The sequence below is a fragment of the Canis aureus genome, chromosome 22 (genome assembly GCF_053574225.1).
Source record: "Canis aureus isolate CA01 chromosome 22, VMU_Caureus_v.1.0, whole genome shotgun sequence".
Classification (NCBI taxonomy): domain Eukaryota; kingdom Metazoa; phylum Chordata; class Mammalia; order Carnivora; family Canidae; genus Canis; species Canis aureus.
Window position 1 is genome coordinate 15,681,977 of NC_135632.1, and position 13,345 is coordinate 15,695,321.

At 35.2% G+C, this 13,345-nt stretch overlaps 1 protein-coding gene across 2 annotated transcripts in view; it reads right to left on the reverse strand.

The window, feature by feature from the left end:
- Positions 1-13,345, reverse strand: part of SLC25A36 (solute carrier family 25 member 36) — a 37,038-nt gene that overhangs the window by 15,306 nt on the left and 8,387 nt on the right. For both annotated transcript variants that reach the window (XM_077864935.1, XM_077864936.1), the window contains exons 2-4: positions 9,206-9,370; positions 4,269-4,346; positions 1,201-1,301 (exon numbers count right to left, since the gene is read on the reverse strand). In XM_077864935.1, coding sequence (XP_077721061.1) covers positions 1,201-1,301; positions 4,269-4,346; positions 9,206-9,370 — 344 coding nt within the window. The remainder of the gene's footprint in view (positions 1-1,200; positions 1,302-4,268; positions 4,347-9,205; positions 9,371-13,345) is intronic.

The following is a 13,345-nucleotide window of genomic DNA, read 5'->3' on the forward strand; positions in this document are numbered from 1 at the left end:
TCGCATGAATTACCTAACTTGCCCAAGATCTTTCCTCATGGGTACATAACAGTATTTCACCACCTTGACTCTAAGGTTTTTACCTTTTATCTTTAAAACTTCAATGAGTCAGTCAACAGTTACCAAACATAAAAACCCTTGAAAATAATTTGTGAGGTATATTGTAGATTATACAGCTATTGACCTTTCAGAAATTAGTTATTTCCAACTTACACTTAGTTCGTTAAAGTATGTGGTTCAAATTGATCCAATTTATTTCTAAACAGAAAATGGTTAACAGTTTAAGGCACTCATTATTAAACATGTAATTGACAATTTATTGCTCAACAGTTGATGAAAGTAGTAATAATTTGCTTTATAGTCATAGCATAATTTGCAAATGTGAGGTATGGTCAAATATACAACACATCTCAGAAAACTGTAGAGAATGAACCAAAGGTCATGGCTTTGTCTAACACGCATTGCAACAAATGATTCCAGAACCAGACTGGTCAAATCAATTCCTAGTTTATCTTTAAGGCAGTACAAAGGCCCAGAACTAGTTGCTTTAATTCAGAATCATATATGCTCAACAATGATGACAGAAGAGTCCTTGGAAAACATTTCTATAGCAAGCATGTACACATAGCCAGTGCCTAAATTTCAAGTACTATCTAATTGATTTATATGGAATCTAAACATATTTTTCAAAAATACATACATTACAGTAACTCTCAGTTATCAATAATACATCACAAAAATTTCAGCATTTGAGCACAGGACAAAATGAATACTTTACCAAGAACTGCCGGCACATTTCAGACAGAAGCCAAAACATGCAGCAAAAAGGGAAAAGGCACTAACAGAAATTGAGGAGAGAAGAGTAAATTACAGCTCCATAACTTATTTATAGAGTAATTATGGTTGGATTCTTTAAACTGTTAAAAGTGACCACTGACTATTCAGTGGACTACACAAGACAATGTAAATATTTTATTACCTGTATGCTATCACAAACCCTTGATTATAAAAATGCCAACTGATAACAGATTTTAAGTATATCTCCTGATCAAATTTACTGCATACTAATAAATATAAGAATGATTGTTGATGCTAATCAATGAAAAGCACATTAATGGACTTAACTGCATATTGTAAAATCATAACTTAAGCTTCTCAGTTTTGGAAAATGCTTTGCTTTTTAATATTATATATTCATACCTGCCATTGCAGCTGAAATCATGTGTACCTGGGTAGAGTCCGGATCAAATATACCATTCAACTTTTCCTTGCAGTTTGAATAAGCAGCAAAGTATATTGCTCTAAAATAAAGATTTAAATTTTATCAATAAGCATGTTGCATAATTCATAAGATTTAAACAAGTAAATTATCCTTATAATTTTAGAGAAATCTAAAAGCAAACTCTTAGCGACATTCTCATGTAACATAAGGTTAATTTACATTATTTCTTCCATGAAGATTCTGAAATATGTTTTGCATTGACTCATTAAAAGACAAACTTCAGCGTACAGTTCCTCAAGTGTAAAACAACCTCCAACAACAACAAAAAACCCACCTACCACCCTAACTCAATACTTTTAATTCACCAATTAAAACAAAAAGTATGTGTAAGATTTTGATGCTTGAAAACATATGAATAAGGCTGGAAGGCTTATGTAATGGTAAGGTTAAATTAAACATACTTGAGTAAATATGGTACAAGCACTTAAAAAATGGTTAAATATATGATTAGTTATTAATATAAAAACATTAATGTTAATATATAATATGTATATTACATATAAAATACATATAAAACATACTTTTTTTTTTTAAGTGGGGAGAGAGTGGTAGAACTGACCCAATTAATCAAAGTATGCTAAACAAATCTGAGATACTATAACTGTATTATACATGGAGTGGTTCACAGTATCCTGAACAGACAAAATAACTCCAAAAGAAATCAGCCCCATCAGGTCATGTCTTCTATTTTTGTAAATGTTCCACTAAATCTGTAAATATTTCCCCTTCTTAACTTGTTGACTATGATTTCATGCATCCCAATCACCTCCTCATTGTTCAGCCTTCAGGCTTTGTATTATTTGCTTGCTATATCAAATCCTGTTATTTCCCAGCAACCTTAGTTATCTATGCATTAAGGAATATAACAGGCAAACAAGTAAAATAAGGATATAGTTTCACTGTTGTGCCTTTTTTAATGTGCTGAAGAAAAATGGCAAGTTAATAGAATTCAAAATAAACATTCTACTTTATGAGCAAGAAAAACAGAATACATTTAATGATGACATATCGTGAGGAGGAATAAACAGTGCAATCCTAGAAATAAGAAAGACCTTTCAAAGAGAAGATAGGAAAGGAATATATATAGGTAATTCACAGAAGAGATCTATAAATGGCAAATCATTACATGAAGGAGGGTGTAGCTGCACCCAAAATTAAACAAATGTATACTAACAGTGAAAATTGAGGCACCTGAGTGGCTCAGTCGGTTAAGTGTCTGCCTTCGGGTCAGGCTGTGATCTTGGGTCCTGGGGTTGAGCCCTGCACCTAGGCTCCCTGCTCAGCAGGGAGTAGGCTTCTCCCTCTCCTTCTGACCCTGCCCCTTACCCCACTCTTGCTCATTCTCTAACAAATAAATAAAATCTTTAAAAAAAAAAAAATACAACTCACAGTGAAAATCATGTTTTAGTCTATTTGGCAAGTATTAAAAGACATGAATAGTAACCAACATGAGTAGTATGTGGATAAAAAGGAACTAATTCACCACTTGAGAATAAAAATACAGGATGCCTTTTCAGGAAAAAAAAGGCAACAGAACAATATTCATTAATTTCATATGTATATATAGTCTTTTTTACAGATTCAATTCTATTATAAGTAACTATTCTAAAGAAATGCACTTGCTTAAGTACTCAAAGATAAAAGTATAACTGTTCACAAAACTACTGTTTTCAACAGACAAAATGTAGAAATAAATCTAAAGGTTTATCACTAAGGAAATGCTTTTATGATAGAATAGTCTTACTATATGATTAAAAAAAAACCCTACATATTTTGATGGAAAAGGCTCCAAGACAAATTTGGTGAAATATTTTAATATGATTAAATTAATGTAATGATAATAAGTATACATATTATGCATTTTACATACATAAGCCAAAAAATTACATAAGATTATATACACCAAACTGTTTTATTAGTGACAATTATCTGTGCAGAGAAGAATATCTAGTGCCTGTGTGAAGGCATATGTGAGCTGATGTGTTTAAGATGGAATGTCAACCTTTATGCTATATGTTTTATTTAGTTTCTACAGTAAGAATAAATTTTTTAAAGTCTGTTTGTTTGTTTCTTTCTTTCTTATCTGTGTGCATGTGCATGAGTACACAAGTGGGGGAGGAGGAGGGAAAAAGAATCTGGAGCAGACTCCAAGCTGAGCAGGGAACCCTAGGCCAGGCTCCATCTCATGACCCTGATATGACCTGAGCTGAAACCAAGAGGCTGATGCTTAACCAACTGAGCCACCCAGGTATCCCAAGACAATTTTTTAAAAAAGAGATTTTATTTATTTATTAGAGAGAGAGAGAGAGAGAGAGAGAGAAAGGCAGAGGGAGAAGCAGGTTCCATGCAGGGAACCCGACATGGGACTCGATTCCGGGTCTCCAGGATAACGCCCTGGGCTCAAGGCAGTGCTAAACCGCTAAGCCACCAGGGCTGCCCAAGACAATTTTTTTTTTTTTTTTTAAGAAAAAAGAGCCCAAAGAACGTTGAAACCCAATAAATAATGAGACATGTATCTAGTACATGGGATACAGAGAGCCATTTTCATTCTGAATGGGAACTCTACTGTATTTTATTATGGAAGAAGTAAATCTAAGGTAAAAAGGTATGAGAGAAAAATGATAAAAATGTACTAAAGCCTTTTTGGCTTTTTAAATAGGGAATGAAATTATTCTGTTTAGCTTGTCCTGTTAGCCAAAAAATAGTGTTATTCTAGAGATCTAGATATTCCTCCTTCTTGCTGCTGGTTCTTTGCCTTCTGAACTTGGTACAAAAACTGCTTCACAATGATTTCACTAAGAGGTCCTTTGCACCTCTGCACAGGGCAAACTGTTCATCCTTGTAAATGGTTATTGATACCTGTTTTTTATACCATGGTGGCTTTATCCTTACCACCTTGACTTCTCTTCAGCATCTTCCATCATTAAGCTTGAAACAAGAAAGATTGCCACAATTTTGCTTAATTTAAAAAAAAAGTTCTTTTTACCTGGAAGGGGCCACCCCCACTAAATTGGGACCTAATCCTCTGAACAAGGAACGAGGCCCTTCTTTTTCCAAGATCACTCTGAAAGAGAAAAATATTATTTAGAAAGGCATGTCCTTCAAAGTTTAGTACTTTATTATTTATTTTTAGTACTTTATTTGTATAGCAAACTTAGACTTTTAAACCCACTTGTTTCTACTGTAATGTTGTGCTGCTCTGATCAGTTTTTCTTACTTACAAAAATCTGTTTTTCTTGACATAGATAGCATAAATTAATCTTAAATGATAAAAAGTATTTCAGTCAGGTTCTAAGAAAAGTTTTAAAGACTACAGTATAATTTCCACATTTTCATATGATCATGCTACTCTTATCTTCAATGTCCTCCATTTTACAATCTTAACCAGCAAATTCAACTGTCAATTAGAAAAATAGTTCTCTGTCTAATATTTGAGGTCCTTTTCTGATATCAGACAACTCTCTCAGTAATGCAGCATTATCTCATTCAACCATTCCAGTGAAATGCTGTCAAAATTTGACACCCTAACCTCCTTAGGGTACTAAAAGGGTTAGTCTGTTACCATTTCTCCTATTCAGTTAACATTTAGATAGCGAATTCTTACTGTCTAAAAATCAAGTAAAGAGATAGAAAAAAGGTGAGGCACCTGCCACTGAGAAATTTGATGTCCAGTTGAGGAAAAAAGAATTATATTGAAACAGATATTCAACAGACTATACTAATAAGCAAATACTATACAAGCTAGATATACACCCAGCAGAGAAAGGAAGAGCATGTCTAAGTCATGGAAGGCTTTCTAAGAGTGAGTTATTAAGTTTGGAGGTGAGAAGTAACAAACTAGAAAAAAGTATTTTAACTTAGAGTTAACAGGCTAGGGCAGTGGTTCTCAACCACTTAAATACCTAAGAATGATTTCTAAAAGACAGTTGAGTTTATATAATGGTTAAATAAGTGCCTGAGATACGGGGCCAGACTTCCTAATATGAAGACCAATTCTGGCAAATGACTAGTTATAAGAATATAAAGTAATAACTTTTCTCTTATCCTTATTTTCATCAGCAGTAAACAGAGAAAAACTGTACTCTCTTTTTGGGTTGCTGTGAAGAATAAATAAATTAATATATAAAGAACTTAAAAGAGCACCTGGCTCCCAGTAAGTACTTGATAAATCTTATTACTGATGGAGCATTTGTCTAAAATGCAAATTTCTCTGATCTCACCCTCCAAGTATTCTGATTCAATAGGTATAGGACAATGCTCAGTAATCTATATTTTTCCATGCTTCTAGATGACTGACACCGGTGATACAGAACCACTTCTGATAAAACTAGATTAGACAGAAGCTGAATTCAAAATATAGAGCACATTTTGAAGATTCAGTGTTTATTAGCCTTTTCTGTATCGTAAATCCCTTTGAGGAATTAAGAAAGGCAAATGTTTTTAAAAAATTGTTGGGATGCCTGGATGGCTCAGTTGATTGTCTGACTCTTGGTTTTAGCTTGGGTTGTGGTCTCAGGGTTGTAGAATTGGGCCACTTTGGTCTCCATGCTCTGCAGGGAATTTGCTTGAGATTCTCTCCCTCTCCCTCTGCCCCCCTGCTTGCTTACATGCTCGCTCTCTCTCAAATAAATAAAATCTTAAAAAAAAAAAAATTCTCAACATGAGACACAGAGAGAGAGAGAGAGAGAAAGAGGCAGAGACACAGGCAGAGAGAGAGAAGCAGGCTCCATGCAGGGAGCCCAATGTGGGAGTCGATCCCGGGAATCCAGGATCACCCCCTGGGCCGAAGGCAGACGCTTAACTGCTTGAGCCACCCAGGTGTACCAAATAAATAAAATCTTTTTAAAAATACACATTGAAATAAATAAATAATAAATAAATAAATACACATTGTAAACACAATTTTGCATACAATTTCATGTAATTTATAGCCCTCTTGAAGTTATCCATGAGCCACCTAGGAAACTAAGAGCCCGAGGTGGGGGTTCCTAAAGTTCCTGGCTAAGTCATGAAATAACCTCACTCACGAGAATGGTTATAATAAAAAAGTCAGACATAGTAAAACAAGGGCTGGTGGGAGTGCCTGGGTGGCTCAGTCTTTAAGTGTCCAACTGCTGATCTCAGTTCAGGTCTTGATCTCAGCTTTGTGTTAGCTCTGCACTGGGCTGCATGCTGGGCATGAAGCATATTTAAAACCAAAAAACAGGAGTTGGTGAGGTTGTCCAAATTGAAAATTTCATTCATTGGTGGTGGGAATGTAAAATGATGCAGCCACTTTGGAAAATAGTGTGACGGTTCCTCAAAATATTAAACATAAGGCTACCATATGATCCAGCAATTCTACTCCTAGCATATCCCCACAAAATGAAAACATATATCTCTATAATTGCATCATTCATAATACTCCAACAAAAGTGGAAACAAACCAATGCCTATCAACTGATAAGTAGATAAGCAAAATGTGGTGTATATCCACATAATGGAATATCTAACAATAAAGATACTTGTTATAATATGGATGAGCCTTGAAAACATTATGTTAAGTGAAAGAAACCAGTCACAAAATATTGTGTATTATTTAGTTCCATTTATATAAAATGTCTAGAATAAGCATATCCATAGTGATAGTCTATAAACTGTCTGGATAGCTCAGTCATGATTCTGGGGTCCTAAGATTGAACCCCGTGTCTGGCTCTTTGCTGAGTCAGGAGTCTGCTTCTCCCCTTTACTCTCCCTCTGTGCTCTCCCTCACTCTCTCTCTTAAATAAATAAATAAATAGGGATCCCTGGGTGGCGCAGCGGTTTAGCGCCTGCCTTTGGCCCAGGGCACGATCCTGGAGACCCGGGATCGAATCCCATGTCAGGCTCCCTGCATGGAGCCTGCTTCTCCCTCTGCCTATGTCTCTGCCTCTCTCTCTCTGTCTCTCTCTGTGACTATCATAAATAAATAAAAAATTAAAAAAAAAAAAAAATAAATAAATAAATAAATAAAATCTTTAAAAAAATCTATAGTGACAGAAAGCAGATTAGTAGTTGGCTAGGGGATAGGAGGAGAGAGAATGGAGAAAATGAGAAGTGACTGCTAACAGATAAAGATTTTTTTTCATGATGATGATGAAAATGTTCGAAATTTAGAAGGTAATAATAGCTACACAACTCTATAGATATACTAAATACAATCAAATTGTACACTTTACATGGGTTAATTTTATGGTATGTGAATTGTACTTCAAATAAAGATGTTAGGGGAAAAAAAGGAGCCATGAAACAGATTGCTTGGGACAGAGACCCTGAGTAGGGAAACAATGGGAATGAGAGTAAAGAGAAGTTAAGGCAGAGAATGAAAACTTAGAAGTCTCCTATACACTGATTATAGGTGAAACATGTTAAATGGACTTTATAAGAGGGTCTGAAAAACTGAGAAATTAAAAGAGCTGATAGGGATTCCTAATACTGCTGAGAAAAATCAGAGGAGGCAAAACCAGTGATGAATAGAATTAAAAATTTAGTATTACTGTGGGGCGCCCAGGTGTCTCAATTGGGTAGGCATCTAACTCTTGATTTCAGCTCAGGGTCATGATCTTAGGGTCATGAGACTGAGCCCTACCTTGGCTCTGCATTCAGTGAGGAGTCTGGTTGTCTCTCTTCCTCTTCCTCTGCCCCTACACCTCTGCTCATGCATGTGCCTGCTTACTCTCAAATAAATATAGAATAGAATAGAATAGAATAGAACTGACACAAAGGCCAAAAAAAGAAGTTTAAGGAGAGGTAATCAGTGGTAATAAGTCAAAATCATGATATTGAAACACCTATTATAAATAGGTAAAATATTCTATTTTTATCAATATATTATTATTAATCAGATTGATTGATAATACTCTTATTCATCAGATATATTGATTGATAATACTCTTATTCATCAGATATCCACCTGCAATTATGGCATTTTTCTTATTTATTTATTTTTAAGAAGAGGAGAGAGGCAGAGGGAGAGGGAGAGAGAGACTTTTAAGCAGGTTCCATGCCCAGCATGAAGCTTGATAAAGGGCTATATCCCACAACCGTGAGATCACAACCTGAGCTGAAATCAAAAGTTAGATGCTTAACCAACTGAGCCACCCAAGTGTGCTTATAATTATGGCATTTTAATCCAAAATTGTGAACAGTTTTATTCTACCTATCATGTACTTAGGTAAGTTTGAAGAAAACTGATGAAATCTTTTAAAAACCAAGGTAAAACACACAGTATTGAGTTTATTTGCTACCACAAAATAAACACTACTGAACTAAGCTCAAATAGATTATGTTCCAAGTTTGACCTGATAAGGCAGATACAAGTTACGTATCTCAGTTTGAACATGTAAAACTTAATTTCAATAGTTTTGAAGTTTCAAATCCAATGTGCAACATAATGAAGTATGGTAAAATGCAAAAACAAATCTTTTTCAAACCACCAAGAAATATGAAACAAACACTGAATCACTTTTTAAAAATTAGTAGAACACTGCTTTAAATTTCCGTTATGTTTAGGTTTTATAAAAAATCACATATTGCCATCAAGTGGATGTACTTACTGTGTCAGTACTTGGAAAAATTAAACACACACAGAAAAAGAGTTTCAAAGTATCACATTTCAAAGATAAATAATCCAATAGAATACTTATAATACTTTTGGAAAACATCCGTTGGATATAGAAAAATATTACAAATACACATGATTTGGGAAAACTACATTTTATATTATTCAAGCCACTGTTCTTATCCATTAAGAATGATCATTTCTGATGAACATAACTCAGAGTAATTAAGTTATTAAGTTTGTAAAACACCTTTTTAAATGTGACAATATAAACACACACAACATATGGGTATCATTAAGGTAAACAGACTAAAAAACCAAATTCGCGAACACTGTGCTCTCACTTTAGGCAATGGAGAGGTCCAGGAGACACTACTCGGTTGACACTGGCTCCGGCCATGGTGTTCAACTGAACTTCAGAGATATAAAGTGTCACAGAAGATGACTGCAGTCGTGTTTTTACAACTTCCAGCGGGCATGTCAGAATAGCTCCTACCGTACCACCACATCTACGAGAAAATGAAAGACATCTACTTACTTCGTAAATTAGTAAACACACATTTAAGACTGTAAAATGGGAGAGCAACTGGGGCTTCACCAAGGTACTAAAAGGTAAGATTTTTTATTTTAAAAGACTAAACAATTTTAATGTTTCATTTATTTGACTGCATACAGCTTTAGTACCTGGGCTTAAGTTACCCAGCAAGAATAAAGACTCCAAATGGTTGGTACTGTTACGATCCTTATCTGAGGTATATCGTTATCTCTTAAACTCCTATCCCATTTTTCAAAAGTCAAGAAATGGTCTTCAGAGCAATAAAAATTTTAGCACTGATGGATACTCATGTTTCCTACTTTAAATATTCAAATACTCAGAAGTCTTTTACTTATTAAAAAAAAAAAGACATCTGAGTCTCAAAATTAGTATATTAGCCCCATATCATGTATTGTATTCTTACTATAAAGTTTAGCTAGAAGAATCCAATCTAAATAAAAAAAATGATCACCAAAACAAAATAAAAGCTCTTAACAAATAACATCATTTAGACTTTTTAAGGAATATAAGAGATAGGCCAAGTAGTTATTCTTTTTACATCCAAGAGCTGGAGTGGGGGTGAGGGGGGGTGCCTAGGTGGCTCAGTCTGCCTTCAGCTCAGGTCATGAACCCCAAGGTCCTGGGATTGAGCTCCACGTTGGGCTCCCAGGTCAATGAGGAGCCTGCTTCTCCCTCTCCCTCTGCCTCTTCCCCTGCTTGTGCTTTCTCTCTCTCAAACAAATAAATAAATAATATTTTTTAAAAATGCAAGAGTGAGAAATAATTTTCTCTTAAACCACTAATAGCTAGCTACAAAGTGAAACCTTGAGAACTGTTTTCTAACCAGAGGAAAATCACTCAAGAGCTCTTACCACAGTCAAAGAGAAAAAAGACTAAATCAGAAGTAACCTGGACTTCTACACGGGCATTAAAGGAAGAAAAAGCAAGCAGCCCACCTTAGGAATATACTAAACAATTCTACCTCCAGAATTAAAAAAAAAAAAAAAGGTGTGTGTGTGTGTGTGTGTGTGTGTAGAAATAGAAGATACTCACTCTTTGAAAGAAATTAAGAAAATGAAGACCAGCCAAGTCTGAGAAAATATTTGCAAAACATACATTTGATAAAGTGCTTATATTCAGAAACACAATTCAATGATAAAAACACGTCAAAAAAAAAAAAAAAAAAGCTGGAAAAGACCACCAGATAAATGGATGCAAATAAATAGATTTTTTTTTCAAAATCATTTATCAGGGAAATGCAAATTAAAAGCACAATGAACTATAACAATGTATCTATTAATGGCTAAAACTAAAAAGAATGAGAACAGCCAAGTGCTGAGAAAGACCAACTGAAAATCTCATACATTGCTGGTGGGAATGCAAAATGGTAAGCATTTTAAAAAAATGGTTTTAAAAAACACACAAAAAACCCTCAGAAAAAGTAGCTTGTTGGTTTCTTACAAAGTGAAACATACAACTGCCATGCAACCCCACTCCTAAGTATTGAGCAAGAAATCCACAGATCTAGGTCTACACAAAAACCTGTCCATGCATATTTACAGTAGCTTTACTCCTAATAGCCCAAAACTAGAAACCTAAATGTCTATCAACTGATGAAGGGTAAACAAGTGATGGTAATTATTATTGTTCTGCAATAAAAAGCAACAATCTGGATGAATCTCAAAAGCATTATGCTAACTGAAAAAAGTCAAGGACAAAAGATTTTTATTTTAGGACATTTTCATTTTTATGATCTTTTGGAAAAGGGAAAACTAGAAGAACAGAAATCAGAGGTAGTGCAGTAGGTAGGAACTGACGGCAAAGGGCACGAAGGAATTCTTGGGATACAAGAAATGTTTTATATCCTACGATAGTAGTCATAGTACCTTATATGTTTGCCAAAACTCAACTGAATTATGCACTTAATAAATTTTATTTGGTGAATTTTATTGTATATACCTTGATAAATCTGATGAAAAAACTGAGTATGTGAAAACTAGTCAGAAATCTGGGGATCCCGGGTGGCTCAGCAGTTTAGCGCCTGCCTTCGGCCCAGGGCGTGATCCTGGAGTCCCGGGATTGAGTCTCACATCAGGCTCCCTGCATGGAGCCTGCTTCTCCCTCTGCCTGTGTCTCTGCCTCGCTCTCTCTCTCTGTCTTTCATGAATAAATTAAAAAAAAAAATCTTAAAAAAAAAAAAAGATATGTGAAATATATGAACTACCTGGAATTGAATACAATTATATAATCTTGAAATTTTAATTATAATAAACTTAATGTTTCTTAAAAATTCCACTTGAAGTTTTAAATAGGAAAATTTTTAAAAATCAAACCCCAAAACCATAATTACAGTGTCAGAAATCAACACATCAATTGGATAAATAGTACAGCTGTAAGGGATTTGAAACAAAATTAACTGGATCAAGGGGCACTCCATACTCAATAAATAAGAACAGGTTGTATTTTTAAACAGCTATGAAATAGGCTTAAAACCTCATTACAGCTGACTCCCGAAAAAAATGGGGGCTGGAGGCACCATACACCTCCACTCCACGTAGTCAAAATTCCACATATAACTTTTTTTTTTTTTAAGATTTATTTATTCATGAGAGAGACAGAGAGAGAGGCAGAGACACAGGTAGAGGGAGAAGCAGGCTCCATGCAGGAAGCCCGATGCGGGACTCAATCCTGGATCCCGGGGTCCTACCCTGAGCTGAAGGCAGACGCTCAACCACTGAGCTACCCAGGTGTCCCACCACATATAACTTTTGACTCCCCAAAAACTTAATTTCTAATAGCCTACTGCTAGTGGAAGTCTAACAATAACAGAAACAGTTGACATATATTTTGTATATGTATTATATATTGTATTCTTACTATAAGGCTATGAAAATGTTAAGAAAACCATAAGGAAACGACATTTACAGTACTGTTATTTATTTTAAAAAATCCATGTATAAGTGAACCCTATCAGTTCAAATCCATGTTGTTCCAGGGTCAACTTTATATAAAAGGCCACAAGGAAAATCCTTAACAGAAGCCACAAGTTTGTTTCTGTTAATTGTTGAGGCCTAAGTGGCAAGAAATGTGAATCACCACAGTAGACGCTGTAGCATATGCTGCAGAACTCAAGACAGCCTGTGGAGTAAAACACATTGTATTCATACTACGATAATTATTTACTTGAAATAAATCATATTTTAAAAATATATTTATTTATTCATTCATTCATAAGAGACACAGAGAGAGAGGCAGAGACACAGGCAGAGGGAGAAGCAGGCTCCCTGTGGGAATCCTGAGATCACTCCCTGGGCCGAAGACAGATGCTCAACCACTGAGCTATCCAGGCGTCCCCATACCTGTTTTTAACTTGAATTTACCTGGCTTTTTAAAAACTGTTTAGTATATTTACTTATTAAATTAATTGAACATAAAAATCAAACAGGCCCAAAATTTATAATAACCATGTATATCGGGGATCCCTGGGTGGCGCAGCGGTTTAGCGCCTGCCTTTGGCCCAGGGCGCGATCCTGGAGACCCGGGATCGAATCCCACGTCGGGCTCCCAGAGCATGGAGCCTGCTTCTCCCTCTGCCTGTGTCTCTGCCTCTCTCTCTCTCTCTCTGTGTGTGACTATCATAAATAAATAAAAAATTAAAAAAAAATAACCATGTATATCTGTTTTGGTTTTATATTCCATAAAACATAAAAAATGTATTCTTGGTTTTCAAAATGAACATGAATTACTTCTATAATTAAAATAAATAAAAACAGAGATATTCAGGACATCTGGGCAGCTCAGTCAGTTAAGCTAAATCTTGATCTCAGCTCAGGTCTGGATCTCAGAGTTGTGAGTTCAAGCCCCATGCTGGGCTCCGTGCTGGACAGGAAGCCTACTTAAAAACAAAACAAAAAACAAGGACACCTGGCTGGATTCATCAATGGAGTAT